The sequence below is a fragment of the Budorcas taxicolor genome, chromosome 7 (assembly GCF_023091745.1).
Source record: "Budorcas taxicolor isolate Tak-1 chromosome 7, Takin1.1, whole genome shotgun sequence".
Taxonomy (NCBI): domain Eukaryota; kingdom Metazoa; phylum Chordata; class Mammalia; order Artiodactyla; family Bovidae; genus Budorcas; species Budorcas taxicolor.
This window is the reverse complement of record NC_068916.1, coordinates 11,061,682-11,082,133: the sequence shown is the minus strand read 5'-3', so window position 1 is coordinate 11,082,133 and position 20,452 is coordinate 11,061,682. Positions and strand designations below refer to the sequence as shown.

Here is a 20,452-nt window from a genome sequence, read left to right as displayed (position 1 = left end):
AAATCAACTATATTCCAATAAAAAAAGAATGGCTATTATCCCAAAGACAAGAAATGACAAATGTTGGAAGCAGTTGGGAAAAAAATGTAACCCTCATTCACTGCTGATGGGAATGTAAATTATTAGAGCCACTGTGGAAAACAGTGTGGTGGTTCCTCAAATTTTAAAAAGAAAACTACCATGTTGTGCGCATGTGCTCAGTCATGCCAGCATCTGCAAAACCATGGACTGTAGCCCACTAGGTTCCTCTATCCATGGAAATTTCCAGGCTAGAGTACTGGAGAGGGTTCCCATTTCTTTCTCCAGGGCCTCTTCCTGACCCAGGGATCGAAGCCATGTCTCTTCCATCCCCTGCACTGGCAGGTGGGTTCTTTACAAGCTGACCCACCAAGGAAGCCTTAAAATTACCATGAAAAGTGGAGTGAAAGTGTTAGGCACTCAGGTGTGTCCGACTCTGCGAATCCATGGACTGTAGCCCACCAAGTTTCTCTATCCATGAAATTCTCCAGGCAAGAATACTGGAGTAGGTAGCCGTTCTGTTCTCCAGGGTAATCCAGCAATTCCCTTCTGGGTATTTAGGCATCTTTAAAAAAAAAAAAAAGGCACAAAGCACTGACTTGAAGCACTAATTTGCATACTAGTGTTTATTGTGGCATTATTTATAATAGCCAAGGTATAGAAGTAGCCTAAGTGTCTATTGATAAGTGAATGGACAAAGAAAATGTGGTGTGGGTCTACAGTGGAGAAGTACTGAGCCATAATTAAAGAAGAGACCTTGCCACTTGTGACAAATGTCCATCTGGATCTTGAGGGAATAATGGAAGGAAATGTCAAATGGAAAAAGACAAACATCATATGATTTCATTCATGCCTGTTATATAAAAAATAAAAAAATACATTAAAATAAATAAATTGATTAAAAAATAAATACATGAACAATTCCAATAAAAACAAACAGATACAGAAAACAGAGTAGTTGTCGAAGGGGAGAAAAGAGGTTGGGGAAAAATGAGTAAAGAGGGACAGCTATGTTGTGATGGTTGGAAGCTAACATTTTGATGGTGAACATGTTGTAGTGGAAGTCAAAATATCTTGTATACCTAAAGCTTATGTAATGTTATAAACTGATATCACCTCATTATAAAAAGAATGCAGAAATAATATACAAATTCCAGTTGATAAGTCTCTCAAGGACATGTAAACAAGGAGATCGATATTTATACACCCATTTCATATCTGGTATTTAAGAAAATTAAAAAAAAAAAAGCAATTCAAAAAGAGGGAGTGAGAGGGGAGACCTACACATCAGTGGGTAAAAGGATGTAGAATGCTCAGGTGGTTTCTGGAAGATTGTGATGAGAAATCTTTTTGTTGTTGTTGTTCTGGCAACATTCCAACCCTAGTTATATCCTCTTCAATCCCAGAATACCTAATCAAGAGGGGGAAAAACACATACATTTTTTTTCCCCCCAGGGAATATCTTATGTTACGGCTTTTACTGATTAAACATTCCATTAGATAAAAGGTATTAGGAAATAAACTTACAGTTTATAACAGAAAATATACAAGGTACAGCAGTGATGGAATATTTTTTAAAGTTGAAAAGGTGAGATATCTGAAAAAAATTATTGCATGCAAAACTTTGGGCATCAGAAAACTAAGTTTTGAATCTTAAATCTACCGCATATTATTCATAGTTGTTTCACATGGGGAGCCAACTGAAACACTGTAAATGCTAATATTCTAAGTAGTAAGCGGAGTAGTATCCACTGTCCAGAGGTGCTTGACAGATTTATTCAATGTGTGTAAAGATCTTAGAATAGTTCCTTTCTGTTAATAGATTAATGGTTATCACTGTTCATGAGATGTGGCTGATTTTTGCTTCTTCTCTGCTTGAAAAGTCACTGTTGCTTCCCCACCTCTAGATAATGAAATAGTTGTAAAGTAAAGCCTGTTAGCTTAACCCTTTTTCTTATTAAGTACAATTTGTTTTTCATATGAATATCCAACATGCGGGTATCTGTGAATTCTTTGTCTTGGGAATTGATGTTGCAAGCTAATATCCACCTCCCTTAGTCTGAGGGTTTCTAATAAACATTCTCAAACATGAAAATGTGTGCATGTGATACATACACAAACATGAAAATATTTGGTAAAGATGCAACCAACAAAGCGTTCATCTCTAAAATTTACAAATAGCTGTGTAACTCAATATCATAAAACAATAACCCAATCAAAACATGAGTCTAAAAAACACACAAATTTGCTCAAATTCAACCCATCTTAAACATTAAAACAATGGCTTCAGTTCTCTGCATAAGCCTCCAAATCTAATATTCTAGCTTACTAGGTCTCTTAACTGTAAATCTACTCAGCTATGTTCTAATTTTAGTGGAACTACTTTATGCCTCTTTTTCTTTCTTCATTCTCATTAATCTGAATTTCCTTTCCCATCAATTAGCTGAATGATCCTTGTATTTCTGAGGTCAAAAGACACTTCTCTTTTCAACATATTAAATAAATTAATTATAGACTAATTAGTCAGCCTATCATAGAAACGTGACAGTCTCTTGATTCTGGGCTAGGGTGTTCTGACTCTCAATGACCTTAGGTAAAAGTTCTCAGGTTCATTTTCCTCTGAACTTTTCTTCATGTACTGAACTCTCAGACTTACCTGGCTCTAAGAGGAAATTTTCTGTGTGGAAGTCTGAATTACTCCCTGGAGGGTTGATGATGGAGACAGAAGCTCTGCTCCCAGATTAGGCCAGAAGGAAAGAGTACAACTTTGGTTCCTGAGCTATGGTAAGGATTCCAAAGGCACCATCCGAGTCATGTCCGGCACCTGGGATGCACACACTGAGGGACATAGAGGAGATAGTTACAGCTCCCTAGACTGTTCCTTAGGCACTATTTTTACTGTTACCTCAACTTCTAAGCTCATATTTCCCTGTCTGAATACAAAGAAAAATGATTCCTATTGAGTCTTTGTATCCTAAAGACCAGATTAGAGTCCAGTCAGGTGAATTCAGTCTTTATTTCTCCATTTCCATGAACTCTTCTGCCTTCCAAAGGTCTCATCTGCTTATACCTTCTTCCACACTTGAGTTAATATTTTCACCAAATCTGAGACTGATAACCTGTGTTGTCTAGGTCCCATGGACCTCCAAAGTACTGCCTTGTGACAGGGAATGCCTCTCAGTGTCTCTAGAAAATTATTGTTCCTCTCTTCAACTTGGGAAAGAGATGTGTTTCTTTCCTATAAAATCATGGATGCTCTGATTTTGGCTTCATGGTGTTTTTGGCCAGAACTTCCCCAATTTCAAAGTGTATATGAATCACTAGGGGATCTTCTTTAAATAGAGATTCTAACTTGGGAGAACTAGGGTGGCTCAGAGATTCTGCATTTGTAACAAACTCCCAGATGTTGTTGATGCCAGGATCTGGAATCATGAGGAACCTAACAGCTTGGAACAATTCCAAACCATACCATCTCTCTGAAAAGAAATACATTATGTTTTGGGCTTCCCAGGTGGCACTAGTGGTAAAGAACCCAGCTGCCAAGTAGGAGACATAAGAGACATGGATTCAATCCCTGGGTTGGGAAGATTCCCCTGGAGTGGGGCAAGCCACTTCAGTATTTTTGCCTGGAGAATTCCATGAACAGAAGAGCCTGGTAGGCTACAGTCTATGAGGTCTCACAGATTGGACACGACTGAAGTGACCTAGCACACATGCACACACATTATGTTTTACATTTCATTTTAGGGTGGTTGATAATGTAACCCACTAATATTGCAATAATCAAAGTGAATGATGTGGGCAATAATAATCTACTGCTTCTTTCAAAAAATATTGAGGTATAGATGATTTACAAGGTTGTGTTAGCTTTGGGTGTACAACAAGGTGAGTCAATTATACATATACATAATTCACTCTTTCTTTGATTATTTTCCCTGTTTGATCATATTCTGACATATGGGGACAGCATTTCTGATTACTTTGTTACTCAAGTTTCTTTCTTTCTTTTTTTTTTCACAGAAATGTATTAGCTTGAGTCTGGTGTCTTAGACCACTTGGCTATCCTGACTGCTCACAGAACTGTGTTAAAAAGTTACTTCTTTGATGTTCCAAGGAGAACTTGCAAGCACATACAGATTTGTACACAAAAACTGTTGACTCTGAACCTTATGAGTAGGCAGAAATTCAAGTTCTTTCATAAATCAGTTTTGATCACGAAAATTGAGGAAATTCTATCGCATCATATGGGAGATATACAGTGGATGCTATCACTTGCTCACTGCTCCTTTTATGGAAATATTTAGAATGAATGAGATTTTTTATTTAGAACAATGGGAAAAATCATAGTTGTAGGCATTGCTGCAAGTTTTCAAGCAGGAATAGTAAGATAATTCAATAAGAAAATAAAAAACAGTTTCATCAGTCTTTCACCTTAATGAATAAATTACCCTTTGCAATGAAACCAATATTCCACACTACTTAAAAGTTTTTCTTTTATAATTTAAAAGCATATTTTTAAATTTATTTTTTTATTTAAGGATACTTGCTTTACAGAATTTTGTTGTTGTCAGACCTCAACATGAATCAGCCATACATATACATATATCCCCTCCCTTTTGAACCGCCCTCCCATCTCCCTCCCCATTCCACCCACCTAGGTTGATACAGAGCCCCTGTTTGAGTTTCCTGAGCTATACAGCAAATTCTCGTTGGCTATCTATTTTACATATGATAGTGTAAGTTTCATGTTACTCTTTCCATACATCTCACCCTCTTCTCCCCTCTCCCCATGTCTATAAGTCTATTCTCTATGTCTGTTTCTCCATTGCTGCCTTGTAAATAAATTCTTCAGTACCATTTTTCTATATTCCATATATTCTATACTCAGTTAGAATATGATATTTATCTTTGTCTTTCTGACTCACTTCATTCTGTATAATAGGTTCTAGGTTCATCCGCCTCATCAGAACTGACTCAAATGCGTTCCATTTTATATCTAAGCAGGAATAAAATGAAAAAGAAATGAAACAAACAATAGTGAAGATTAATAAAACTAAAAGCTTGCTCTTAAGAAGATAAACAAAATTGACAAGTCTTTAGCCAGACTCATTTAAAACATATTTTAATCTTTAATTAATTATCTAGACAGAAAATTATAACTGAATCTGAAATATAGACCCTGAAACATTTATTTTCATTTGCACTGTGTAAATTTCATTCAAAAATGTGTATTGCTGGATGTTGTGAATGTCTCTATCTGATTCTCAGCATATAGTCTAGGAGAGGAACTGCCTGTTTATTAGTCTATGAAATTCTTGCATACTCCCTTCTCAGTAGACTATGCTTCCTATCTGTGCATGTGTGCTAAGTCACTTCAGTCGTGTCTGATTTTTTGCAACCCTATGGATTTTTGCCACCAGGCTCCTCTGTCCATGGGGATTCTGGAGTCAAGAATACTGGGAACATGTGTATACCTGTGGCGGATTCATGTTGATGTATGGCAAAACCAATACAATATTGTAAAGTAATTAACCTCCAATTAAAATAAATAAATTTATATTTAAAAAAGAAAAAAAAAAAAGAATACTGGAGTGGGTTGCCATGCCCTCCTCCAGGGGATCTTCCTGATCCAGGGATCAAACCCAGGTCTCTTCTGTCTCCTGCATTGGCAGGCAGGTTCTTTACCACTAGCACCACCTATATATTATGCTAATACCTCTATTCCTTACTGTCTCTACCTATGGGTAAGGAGGTATTCGTTACTTTAATGGGTATATGTACAGACTGAAAATGAATGCCATGCATAATATTATAAAGTATAAAGTTTACATTATTATAGTCAATATCATCTCTGACTTGAAGGTCATACTAAGTCAATTCCTTGTGACTTAAGTGGTAAAGAATCTGCCTGCAATGTGGGATACCTGGGTTTGATTCCTGGTTTGGGAAGATCCTCTGGAGAAGGGAAAGGCTACCTACTCCAGTATTCTGGCCAGGAAAATCCCATGGACTGTATAGTCCACGAGATGGCAAAGAATCAGACAGGACTGAGTAACTTTCATTTCACTCACTGCTTCTGTGTAGACTATAAGGGCAGATATGCATGTGATAATCAGTTTTGCCAGTGACTTTGGTAGCCAATGTGCACAAGAGAACAAAATCCTAATTAGGAGAATAAAACCCAATGGACTGTTATAAAACGCATACTTATATAAAGGTCTACACCATCAAGAACACCAACTCAGGAACAATATAAAAAGGGATGATGGACATAGAAGTGAAAAACTGTACTCGGGTTTTTCCTCTTCTATAATATTATAAACATGGCTTAGCTTCCAAATTTAGTTTTTTCCAATGGATGATTCTTTCAGTAAAACAAGTGACACAGTAAACTAGGGTGACATTCGTCGTTTGAGAAGAAATGGTTCTTAATAAAGGACAGAAACAGTACGGACCTAAAAGAAGCAGAAGATATTAAGAAGAGGTGGCAAGAATACACAGAAGAACTATACAAAAAAAATCCTAATGACCCAGATAACCATGATGGTATGATCACTCACCTAGAGCCAGACATCCTGGAATGTGAAGTCAAATGGGCCTTAACAAAGCTACTGGAGGTGATGGAATTCCAGGTGAGCTGTTTCAAATCCTAAAAGATGATGCTGTGAAAGTGCTGCACTCAATATGCCAGCAAATTTAGAAAACTCAACAGTGGCCATGGGACTGGGAAAGCTCAGTTTTCACTCAAGTCCTAAAGAAAGGCAACGCCAAAGAATGCTCAAACCACACAATTGTGCTCATCTCACATGCTAGCAAAGTAATACTCAAAATTCTCCACGCCAGGCTTCAACAGTATGTGAACTGTGAAATTCCAGATGTTCAAGCTGGATTGAGAAAAGCCAGAGGAACCAGAGATCAAATTGCCAACATCTGCTGGATCATTGAAAAAGCAAGAGAGTTCCAGAAAAACATTTCCTTCTGCTTTATTGACTACACCAGAGCCTTTGACTGTGTGGATCACAACAAACTGTGGAAAAAAATTTTTTTAATTCTATTGTAACATTTGGATGTAGTTTTTTTTTTTTTTCAGATTTTATTTTATTTTATTTACTTTACAATATTGTATTGGTTTTGCCATACATCAACATGAATCCACCACGGGTGTACACGTGTTCCCAATCCTGAACCCCCTTCCCACCTCCCTCCCCATACCATCTCTCTGGGTCATCCCAGTGCACCAGCCCCAAGCTTCCTGTATCCTGCATCAAACCTAGACTGGTGATTAGTTTCTTATATAATATTATACATGTTTCAATGCCATTCTCCCAAATCATCCCACCCTCTCCCTCTCCCACAGAGTCCAAAAGACTGTTCTATACATCTGTGTCTCTTTTGCTGTCTTGCATACAGGATTATCGTTACCATCTTTCTAAATTCCATATATATGTGTTAGTATACTGTATTGGTGTTTTTCTTTCTGGCTTACTTCACTCTGTATAATTGGCTCGAGTTTCATCCACCTCATTAGAACTGATTCAAATGTATTCTTTTTAATGGCTGAGTAATACTCCATTGTGTATATGTACCACAGCTTTCTTCTCCATTCATCTGCTGATGGACATCTAGGTTGCTTCCATGTCCTGGCTATTATAAATAGTGCTGCGACAAACATTATGGGAATACCAGATGACCTTACCTGCTTCCTGAGAAGTCTGCATGCAGGTCAGGAAGCAACAATTAGAACTGGACATGGAACAACAGACTGGTTCTAAACTGGGAAAATAGTACATAATGGCTTTATATTGTCACCTGCTTATTTAACTTATATACAAAGTACATCATGCAAAATGCCGGCTGGATGAAGCACAAGCTGGAATCACAATTGCTGGGAGAAATAACAATAACCTCAGATATGCAGATGACACCACCCTTATAAAGTGAAGAGAAGCTAAAGAGCCTCTTGATGAAAATGAAAGAAGGGAGTGAAAAATCCGTCTTAAAACTCAACATTCAAAAAACTAAGATCATGATATCCAGTCCAATCACTTCATGGCAAATAGATGGGGAAACAATGAAACAGTGAGAGACTTTATTTTGGAAAGCTCCAAAATCACTGCAAATGGTGACTGCAGCAGTGAAATTAAAAGATGCTTGCTCCTTGGAAGAAAAGGTATGACCAACCCAGACAGCATATTAAAAAGCTGAGACAGTACTTTGCTGACAAAGGCCTGTCTAATCAGATCTGTGGTTTTCTACTAGTTATGTATAGATGTGAGAGTTGGACCATAAGGAAAGCTGAGCACTGAAGAATTGATGCTTTTGGATTCTGGTGTGGAGAAGACTCTTGAGGGTCACTTGGACTGAAAGGAGATCAACTCAGCCAATCCTAATAGAAATCAGAACTGAATACTCATTGGAAAGACTGATGCTGAAGCTGAAATTCCAATTCTTTGGCCAGCTGATGCAAAGAACTGATTCATTGGAAAAGACTCTGTTCCTGGGAAAGACCGAAGGCAGGAGGAGAAGGGGCAAAAGAGAATGAGATGGTTGGATGGCGTTACCGACTCAATGAACATGAATTTGAGCAAAGTCTGGGAGTTGGTGATGGCCAGGGAAGCCTGGTGTGCTGCAGTCCATGGGGTCCCAAAGAGATTGAACTGAACTGATTCTTGGTAAATTAAGGCAGTTCCTTGCAATACATAAGATTTTTCAACTGTTTCATATCAAAGTTTGAGAAAAAAGTAAGGAAACTTGAGGAGAAAAAGAGAAGAAGGCCATCGCATATCTTCATTAATAAATGAGGTAATTCCATTGTACCAGATAGTAGAAAAAATAAAAATTCAGGAAATAAATAAAAGAGCAACTTTCACTTCCACAGTCTGATTAAAGAATCACAACAGCTGACTCTGAGGCATTGAGCCCCACAATGATGGGCATTTCTCCAGGCCCAGAATTATTTGCCTTTTTGGACTCACCATCACAAAGAGTCTTTCCAGAGCCCCCTTTATGTCTTTATTTCTCAGACTGTAGATGAAGGGATTCAGCATGGGTGTGACCACAGTGTACATCACTGAGGCTATTGCACTTGAGTGTGAGCTCTGGGTAGCAGCAGAGCTAAAGTACACCCCAAGGCTTGTAGAAAAAAATAAGGAGACAACTGAGAGGTGAGATGCACAGGTGGAAAATGCTTTATACTTCCCTTGAGTTGATGTGGCTCTACGTATGGAGGAAACAATCTTTGAGTAAGAGTAAAGGATACCAATCAGGGCACCACTACCTAGAAGGACAGCTGTAAAATAAATCACCATGTAATTAAGAAAGTTGTCAGAACAGGCAAGTTGGGTCATCTGACTGAGGTCACAAAAAAAGTGGGGGATTTCCACATTCGTGCAAAAGGAAAGCCGCAAAACCATTAAGCTTTGTAACAAGGAATTCAGAATACACATGATCCAAGACGCCAGGACCAGTAGTCCACAGAGCCAGGGATTCATGATGATTGTGTAGTGCAGTGGGTGACAGATGGCCACAAAGCGGTCATAGGCCATCACTGTCAGGAGGAAGATGTCCAACACTGCAGACAGTAGGAAAAAATAAATTTGTGTGATGCAGCCTTCATAGGTTATAACTTTGCTCTGGGTCTGGAGGTTCCATAACATCTTTGGGACAGTGGTAGAGATGAAACAGATGTCTACAAAGGACAGGTTGGAGAGGAAGAAGTACATGGGGGTGTGGAGGTGGGGGTCTGAGCTGACGGCCAGGATGATGAGCAGGTTTCCAAACACAGTGATCAGGTACATGGAGAGGAAAAGTCCAAATATGAGGGGCTGTAGATCTGGTTCCTTTGACAATCCCAGGAGAATAAATTCTGAAATTTGTGTATCATTGCCTGGTCCCATGTGTTTGAAGTAACTACTAGGAAAGAAAAAGATGATATTACAAATATTCACACAAGCTTGAATGAAATATATAATTAAAATTGTCCTTACACTTGGTCATCAAGAAACTAATTTCAATATTCTGTGTGCAGGTCTGATTTAGTGTTTTCCCTGTGCCACCTGTGACTTGAAATTTTTGTTCCAATCAACTTCCCCCCAAGAAGTCATGTATTCTATAGTTTTAATGAACAATTATTCATGATTTCAGGAATGTAAATTGAGGTCTGACCATGATTCATTAATAGTTACTATCTAGGCAATTTCTTCAAAGGTCCTGAAAAGCAAAAGTGCCTACAGTTCAATGATGGAGAAAAATATGTAAGCCATTAATAACATTATACAATACTTACAGATGGCAACAAGTGGTATAAAGAAATCTAAAGCAGCTATAAAGGAGACAGTGAATAGTGCATTCACTTTGTCATGGGTATTTAGGCAAGACCTGAAAACAAGGTGACGTGTGAGCAGTGACTTCATGTGAGAGGACGAAAATGAAAGACTGTGTGTGGAAGTGTGTGCCTGGCAGAGGGAATGTCCAGAACTCAGATAAATTCAGAAATGAAAGAGGAGATTTTACAACTGATACTAGAGAAATGTAAAGGATGATGAGAGACTTTTGTGAGCAATCATATGTCAAGTTGGATAATCTAGAAAAAAATGGAAAATTTTCTAGAAAAATACAACCTCCCAAGACTAAATAATTAAAAAACAGAAAATGTGAAGAAGTAAATCACTAGTAAGGAGGTTGAATCAATAATAAATAACCTCCCAACAAACAGATATCTAGGATGAGATGCCTTCACTGGTGAATTCTACCACACATTCAAAAAGGAATTAATATCAATCTTCAGAAAGTATTTGAAAACTAGAAGGGGGAGAGAGTCTTCAAAACTCATTCTATAAAGGCAGCATTACCCTTATACCAAAATCAGACAAGGACTCTACAAGCAAAGAAAATTACAGACCAATATCCCCAGTGCAAACATTCTCAACAAAACACTAGCAAAACTAAATAATGCATAAAAAGGATCATGTATCCTGATTAAGTGAACTTATTCCAGGCATGCAAGAATGGTTCAATGTCTGTGATCAATCAATGTGATATAATACATTAACAAAATAAAGGATAAAACTTGTATAATCTTTTCAACAGATGCAAAAAAACCTCTTGACAAAGTACAGCATGAACACATGTACACCTGTGGCGGATTCATGCTGATGTATGGCAAAACCAATACAATATTGTAAAGTAATTAACCTCCAATTAAAATAAATAAATTTATATTTAAAAAAAAAGCTAAAAAAAAAACCCTCTCAACAATTGGATAAAGCAGGAACAGAGCTCAACATAATAAAGGCCATATATCACAAGCACAGAGCTAACATTATATTCAGTGAAGAAAAGCTTCTCTTCTTTGAACAGGAGCAAGACAAAAGTCAGCTGTTTATTTTCCAGTTTCATTTAAAAAATAATTGATATACACCACTGTGTAAGTTCTTGGAATATAGGATATATATTGGAATAATTTGCATATATTTTGAAATGATTACCACAGTGGGTTAAGCTAACATCCATCTTCTCATATAGATACATTAAAAATAAACTAACAAATAAAATAAAAAAGAAATAAAAAATTTCTCACCTCAGGAAGGAACTGGGGTCTCCTGCACTGGCAGGCAGATTCTTTACCATCTGAGCCATGAGGTAAGCCCCTCCTAGTGATTAGAATTCTTATATTTACTCTCTTAACAATTTTCTTATGTATTGTACAGAATGTTAGTTAGGTTGTTGTTTAGTTGCTAAGTCGTGTCCAACTCTTTTGTGACCCCATGGACAATAGCCGGCCAAACTCCTCTGTCCATGGGATTTACCTGGCAAGAATACTGGAGTGGGTTGCCATTTCCTCCTCCAGGGGATCTTCCTGACCCAGGGAGCAAACCCACGTCTCCAACATTGGCAGGTGGATTCTTTACCACTGACCCATCAGTGAAGCCCAACATTAGCTATACTCATCATTTTTTACATTGCATCTACATCTAGTACTTATATCTGGAAGTTTTTGTCTCTTGATAACTTTTTTTTCTATTTTCTTAAGCCTCAATACTCTGCTTCTGATAGATACAAGTCTGATTTTTCTATAAGTTTTCTGTTGTTTTTGTTTATTTAAAATTCAACATATAAGTGAGATCATATAGTATTTGATTTTTTTTGGTTTGTTTTACATCTTTCAGTTAGTATAATGCCTCCATGTTTCATTCATGCTGCCATAAGCCAGAGGATTTCCTCTGTGTGTCATTTCTTATGGCTAAGTGTTATTTCATTGTGTACATTCACCATAACCTCTTTATCCATTCATCCATCCATTGAACCTTAGGTCATTTCCATGTCTTGGCTTTTGTGAACAATGCTGCTATGAATATCAGTTGCAAATCTGTTGCATTTCTCTACATTAATCATGAACTATCAAAAATATAAATTAGGAAATAGCACATTTTCCAACTGCATCAAAAAGAATAATATACCTAGGAATAATCACGCAGGTGTAAGACCTGTACACTGAACAGTATAAGACATTGGTGAAAGAAACTGAAGAAGACACAAATATATGGAAAGATATACCCTACTCATAACTGAGAGAATTAATATTGTTTTTTAAATTAATTAATTTTAATTGGAGGCTAATTATTTTACAATATTGTGGTGGTTTTTGCAATACATTGACATGAATCAGCCATGGGTGTTCATGTGTCCTCCATCCTGAACTCCTCTCCAGCCTCCCTCCCCATCCCACCCCTCAGCATTGTTCCAGTGCACCGGCTTTGAGTGCCCTGTTTCATGCACCGAACTTGGACTGATGATCTATTTCACATATGGTAATATACATGTTTCAATGCTATTCTCTCAACTCATCCCACTCTCACCTTCTCCCACAAGAATTACTGTCGTTCAGATGCCCATACTACCCAAAGAAACCTATAGATTCAATACAATTCCCATCAATGAATAAATGAAAAAATAAGCTATGTCTTTTTAATTTAGCCATAAAAAGTAATGAAATATTGCTATTTCTGATAGCATGGATGGACCTTGACAGTTTTATGTTAAATGGACTAAGAAAAATACTAATACTATATAATCTCATGTGTGGATTCTGTGATGTCCCAAGGACAAAAGAACAGAAGAAAAAAAGGAGGGCCTTGGAATGCAGGAACAGGAAAAAACAGACTCTTATTGTCCATCCCTCCCCCATGTTGTAACTATTAAAGAATTTCAGGTCCTCCTGAGCAGTATAACCTGTCTCCCCTCCTACCCATAGGGAGAAGGCATTTGCCTTACTCTTCCCCTACCTCATCCAACCAGCAAATGACCCGTAAGACCCCTATCCTGCTCATTGTATTCTTGGTATAAAAATGGACTAAGTACCCCTGTTCAACATCAGCTCTCCCTTGAGCTGGCCCACTGTTCTAACAGCATCTCCCACTCTAATAAACTTTATTCTCCTCTCATTCTGCCTCATGTCTAGAAATTCTTTTCCAACCCACATACAGACCATGACAATTTCTAAAATAACAACAACAAAAAACCCTAACCCTACCAAAAAATGAGCTCATAGAAAAGAGAAAAATTGGTGGTTGCCAGAGAAAGATGAGTAAAATGGGTAAAAGAAGTAAAAATAAGCAAACTTCCAGTTATATAAATTGTCATTGGGATGTAATGTACAGAATAGAGTCTATAGTTTAGATGCATTTTGAGATTTTTATCTTTTTAATTAATTTTTATTGGTATATTTTCCTTACAATGTTGTGTTAGTTTCTAATGTGCTTCAAAGTGAATCAATTGTATTTATACATATATATTTTTTCCTTTTTGGATTTCCTTCCCATTTCTGTCACCACAGAACACTCAAAATTGATAAGTTATCACTTCATGCCTGTCAGAATGAACATCATCAAAAAATCTACAAACAATAAATGCTGGAGAGGATGTGAAGAAAAGGGAACCTTCTTGCACTGTTGGTGGGAACGTAAGTCGATACAGTCACTATGAGAGCAGTAAGGAAGCTCCTTAAAAAAAAAAAAAAAAGAACTACCATATGACCCAGCAAGGTGCTTCCTTGGTGGCTTAGCAGTAAACAATCTGCCTGCAATGCAGGAGATGAATGAGATACTCATTGGATTCCTGGGTTGGGAAGATCCCCTGGAGGAGCACATGGCAACCCACTCCAGTATTCTTCCCTGGAGAATCCCATGGACAGAGGAGACTTGCAGGCTACAGTCCATAGAGTCACAAAGAGTTGGACAAGACTGAAGTGACTGAATATGTATGCATGCAATATCCAGCAATCCCACTACTGGGGATATATCCAGAGAAAGCCATAATTCAAAAGACACATACATCCCAATTTTTATTGTAGCATTGTCTAAAATAGTCAAGTCATGGAAGTCATCTAAATATCCATCAATGGAAGAATGGATGAAGAAATGTGGTACATATAATTAAGAACATTGGTGAGTTTCAAATTCATATCTTGCTTTTTTTGAATGGTCTGGGATTTCCTGAAATATTTCTAATCTATTGTTGGGTGAATCCACAGATGTGGACCCCACATATTCAGAGAGCCAAATGAACTAATGTAAGAGGGTAGGATATGCCAGAAAAATGTTTCCCATATTCTAAGATTGAAACCCATTAGTGTTGCAGACTAAATAACACACAATCAGGTACTTGAGGAGTATCATTCATAATCCCTGCAGAACTGCTTCATGGTTCTCTTTGTCCTGTTCTGCGTGAATATGCGTGTATGTGTATATGTTCACTTTTTAAAGTTTTTGTGAGCAAGCATGCAGGATCACAAAATAAAGGCATGGATTTGATACATAGTCAAAAACATCTAGAATCCAATGCATTAAATGTAAGAAAAGTTTAAGAAGAGCTGTTCTAATAATGAGGGGAAAGCAACATAAATGAAGAGCCCAACAGAGGAGCCAGGTTGCAGATAGAACAGGCAACAGTGTGGGTGCTGACGTCACCTCAGTCTCGAGGGACCAAAGACTGACTGAACCTTTGTCGCTCCACTTGCTTCGCCATGGAATCGACCTCATGACCCTGGTCTTACTGAGATTTTATACCCATCTTTGTTTATCTGACAGAAGTTTTTTAAAAAGTCATGCAGCTGTGGATGTGCTGGCCCTTCTCTCATTTTTCTTTGTGGTATTATTCCTTTCTGTGCTATTATTTAGCGTTGGCTTTGGTCATTTTTGACACATCTGATGGGCATACTCTAGACCTGGTTCTGTTCCTAGTCTTAACATGCAGAGGCTTCTCCACACCATACTCCATAAAATACTACATAGGCTATAAAGTTCATCTTTTAACATGATTTATCTCTGAGGAGAGTATATCATATCCATGCATTTATATTATGTAACAGGCTTTTCCCATTATGATTTAAGGTCCAAAGGAACAGAGACTTTATATTTTGTTCACTTTTGTGTTTACAAAATATGTGCATTTATATAAAAAATAATTAAAGAAATGAGAACTCACAAAATAAAAAAATATGGTAGGGAAAATAAAAACTAGTGGAAACTAGTGGAAACATGTGAAAACTAGTGGATTCAAACAATTGTATTCAATGCTATTTAATAAAAATCTAAGACTGATTATGAAATAAGACATATAAAGTAAAAATTTGATCACATCCACGTGGGTCTCTTAATTAAAGATTATGTAAGAAATATGAAGATACAATTTTTGAAAAGTAGAAAAAGAAACTATATTAAGTTAAAATTTCTATCAATAAAAACATAAATAGATTCCAATATGCTTATGAAAAAAGGCAGTAGCCAATTGAATGCCAAAAATATCTTCAGCAAGAGGGGAGAAGCTGATTATTATTCTTAAAAACAAATCTAAGTACAAAAGGCAAAAAAGCTACCATTGAGGAAGCACAGATGTGAAATAAGAACCATGCATATGAAAATCTGCAATTATTATCAGGGATGCAGAACATTTTTCTCCATGTAAAATGTAATTATATGTAAGGGTGTGACATGATTAACTAATCAAACTGATCATACAAAATGTGTACATTTTCACACACTCCCCACATATATCTAATTTTTTTAAAATATAAATTTATTTATTTTAATTGGAGGTTAATTACTTTAGAATATTGCATTGGTTTTGCCATACATCAACATGAATCTGCCACAGGTATACACGTGTTCCCCATCTTGAACCCTTTACATATAAAATAATTTATGTCAAACAATAAACAGCGGAAAAAAATCACTTTTTTCTGAAAACATGAAAAAAATATTAAAAAACTTGCAAGCATGGGTGCTCAGTTGTGTCTGACTCTTTGCTACCTTATGGACTATAACCCTCCAGGATCCTCTAGTCTATGAGATATTCCAGGCAAGAATACTGTAATGGTTTGCCATTTCCTCCTCCAGAGGATCTTCCCAAGCCAGGGATCAAAACTGAGTCTCCTGAATCTCCTGCATTGGCAGGTAGGTTCTTTACCACTGAGCCATGTAGACCCTTATATATAAACTGTGTTAATAATTTTCACAATCAATTTGCAATAGAGAATGTAAACCTGACACTTGCTCAGTCATGTCTGACTCTTTGCCACCATAGACTGTAGCCCCCCAAGCTTCTCTGTCCATGGAATTCTCCAGACAAGAATACTGGAGTAGGTTGACACTTCCTTCTCCAGGAATCTTCCTGACCCAGGGATTGAACCCAAGTCTTCAGCATTGCAGACAGATTCTTTACTGTCTGAGCCACTTGGGAAGACCCTAGTCCTGCGAAAGATTAAGGGCAGGAGGAGAAGGGGCGACAGAGGATGAGACAGTTTTATAGCGTCACCAACTGAATGGACTTGAGTTTGAGCAAACTCTGAGAGATAGTGGAGGACAGGGAAGCCTGGCACGCTGTAGTTAATGGGTCGCAAAGAGCTGGACATGACTTAGCAACCGAACAACAACAAAACTGCTGTTGGAAGGTATTGTCTACCTCCTTTGACCTGCACTGTCTTAATGAATGCAGAACATGTTCAAATATACTGCAATTTGGGATGATTTGGGAGAATGGCATTGAAACATGTATAATATCATATATGAAACGAATCGCAAGTCCAGGTTCGATGCATGATACTGGTTGCTTGGGGCTGGTGCACTGAGACGACCCAGAGGGATGGTACCAGGTGGGAGGAGGGGAGGGGGTTCAGGATGGGGAACACGTGTATACCTCTGGCAGATTCATGTTGATGTATGGCAAAACCAATACAATATTGTGAAGTAATTAACCTCCAATTAAAATAAATAAATTTATATTAAAAAATAAATGTGAAAAATATTCTTTATTTGCTGCATAGTCCTCCACATATAATACTATACTTTCCTACTCCTCTGAAGAGCAAATCTCACGTATTTTTTAATTTTACTGGAACCATATTTTTATCTCACTTATTTTACAATGTCATCATACTGAACCTCCATTCCTATCACTTCCTTGTCAGCTTGCACTGCAGATTCAAACAGACATATCCATATTAACATAGTAAATAAATCAATTATACTTCACTAGTTAATCAAGAATACAAACACAGTGAGCTTTCATTTCTGGGCTGGACTGATTAGGTTCTCAGGTGATTTAAGATAAAAGTTCTCAGGTTCCATTTTCTCTGAATCTTTCCTGGAGTATCTGCTGGGTTCTCAGACTTACCTAGATGGGATCTCAGAGAGGGAGTTCTCTGGTTGAAATCTGAATTACTCTTTGAATTGTTGATGGTGATAACTGAAGCTCTGTCACCAGACAAGACAGCAGAGAGTACTGGTAAAACATTGATTCCTGATCCAGACTTATGACTCCAAAGCACCTGTCATGTCCTGTCCAGCTTAGGGATACAAACACTAAAGGACTGCAACAGGGAAGATATTAATAGCTCTCTATACCTGCTCATTAGGCACATTTCCTTCCCATTATTCCAGTCGCTAAGTACATGATTTCTCTCTGGGCCTCTGGAATAAACAGAAAGGCAATTTCTCCTAATGGCTCTCTGTTCCCTAGAGATCAGGTTAGAAGTCAAGTGAATCCAGTCTTTTATTACACTTGTCCTCAATTTAGAGATCTAACTCAATCACATTATCCCAACCCTGAATTAATATTTTCTCCAAAGTCTGACATTAAGGAACTTGTCAGGAATAGGTACATTTGATCCCTAAAAGGTTGCTTTATAGTCAGCACACAGCCTTGTTGTCCTCAGAAAATTGTTATTCCTCTCTTCAGCAAAAGGGAGAACTGAAATGCCATTTGGGGCACCACAATCTCTGGCTTCCTAAAGCACTTGTCCAAGAATTAGGGATTTCAAATTTCATCACAAGCTAAGAGCTGATACTTAGCCCCTCACTATAAAATATTTTGTTAATTGTAGATGTTATGTGTAGATATTTCAATACTATTCACCTGAGGTTGGTATCTCTTAGGCATTGTCCAAATTACCTTTTAGAAAACTTTATATTATGAGGTAGTATTACTATGAGCACAATTCCACATGGCAGAAATACATTTAAAGGGATTTAATGATATGCCTAAAGGTTCAAACTGAGTATAGAAAGGACCTTAATCAGAATTCTGCCAAGATGCATCTAGCTATCAAACTGTAGACTGATCAGCCCAAGATCATTTTGCCCCTGGGAATATTTGTCAGTGTCTGAAGGAATGCTGCTAAACACCTGCAATTCTCAATACAAATAATTATCCCATTTTAACTGTCATCATGAGAAGGTGAAAAAAACCTCTTCTAAACCATCATTTCCTGAACTTCAGTGTGCATAGGTATCACCTATGGTTGAGTTGTAATACAGATTCTGATTCATCAGGTCCTGGAGGGCCCAGATATTCAGATTGTGGTCCACTCTGAGTAGCCAGACTGTGGGCCTATGCAACTCAGGTGTAGGTAGTTTTAGCTATTCTGAATGAAAATTCATGTTTGCATGTTATTTTGAATGAATATTGTATTCACTCACTCCAGAGGCTGTTATAACTTCATTGTCCAACAAGCCAGGCACACCACAACAAAGATAATGACAGGTTGATTCCACCAATGAATATAGATGCAAAAGTGCTCAACAAAATATTAACAAACCAAGTTTATCGATACATTAAAAGAGTCACACACCAAGAACAATTGAGATTTACCCCAGGGATGCAAGGATCAGTGTGGTACTTCTAATTAACATGTGAAGAATAAAATTTGTAGTATCATCTGAATAGATACCAAAAAACCGTTTGACAAAACTCAATATGTATTTATAATAAAAACTCTCAACAAAGTGGGTATAAAGGAAAATACCTCAACATAAAAAAGGCCATTTATGACAAAACAATAGCCAATATTATGTGCACTGGTGAAAAATTAACAATATTTCTCCTAAAATCGGGAACAAGGCAAAGATACCCAATTTTGACAATTTTATTCAACATAATATTAGAAGCCCTAAGCAGAGCAATCAAATAAGAAAGAGATATGAAAATAATCCAACTGGAAAGGAAGAACTATTACTGTTTGCAATTGACATGATGCTATATATGTGTACATGTTCAGTCACTAAGTCATGTCTGACTGTTTTGCAGCCTCATGGACTGTAGCTCACTAGGCTGCTCTATCCACAGGATTTCCCAGGTATGAATGCTGCGTGGGTTTCCATTTCCTTCTCCTTAGGATCTTCCTGACCCAGGAATCAAACTCATGTCTCCTGGATTGGCAGGCAGATTCTTTACCACTGAGCCACCATGGAAGCCTGATGCTGTATATAGAAAATCCTAAAGACATCACCAGTAATAACACATGTTTTCAGTAAAGTTGCATAGTACAAAATTAATATACAGAAATCTGTTAAGTTTCTATTTGTCAATAATGAACTATAAGAAAGATGGGAAAATATAATTTACTGTCACATCAAAGAATAAATAACTGAAGAGTAATTTAATAAAGGGGGAAAAACTTGAAATTTAAAATTGTTAAACTTTCATGAAAGAAACTGAAGATGACATAAAAAGCAGAAAGATATACAATGAAATAATTAATATTGTTAAAATGACCATACCACCCAAAGCAATCTCCAGACTATATGGAATCCCTATCAAAATAACAAAGGCACTTTCTTATTTACAGAACTAGGAAAAATAATTCTACAAGTCATATGGATAAAAACAATAGACTGAAAATGGCCAAAGCAATCTTGAGAAAGAATAAGCTGGAGTTGCCACAGTCTCTAATATCAACATATATTGCAAAGCTACAGTAAACAAAACAGTATGGTACTGGTTCAGAACCAGACAATTTCAGAAGATATGGATCCATATGTAACGGCACATTTGGTGTGTCTGTGGATCGAGGTCAGTGTCTGATCTTCCTATGCTGCCAACATGAACCACCTTCTAACATTTGATATTGATCCAATGAGACTCATTCATTTTACACTTC

The 20,452-nt window shown here is 37.2% G+C and overlaps 1 protein-coding gene across 1 annotated transcript; it reads right to left on the bottom strand.

Moving 5' to 3' along the window:
- Positions 1-8,909: 8,909 nt before the first annotated feature.
- On the bottom strand, positions 8,910-9,944 carry LOC128050256 (putative olfactory receptor 7A2). The gene has a single exon (XM_052642423.1). The coding sequence runs from the start codon at positions 9,912-9,914 to the stop codon at positions 8,910-8,912; it is 1,005 nt and encodes a 334-aa protein (XP_052498383.1). The 5' UTR covers positions 9,915-9,944.
- Positions 9,945-20,452: the final 10,508 nt, after the last annotated feature.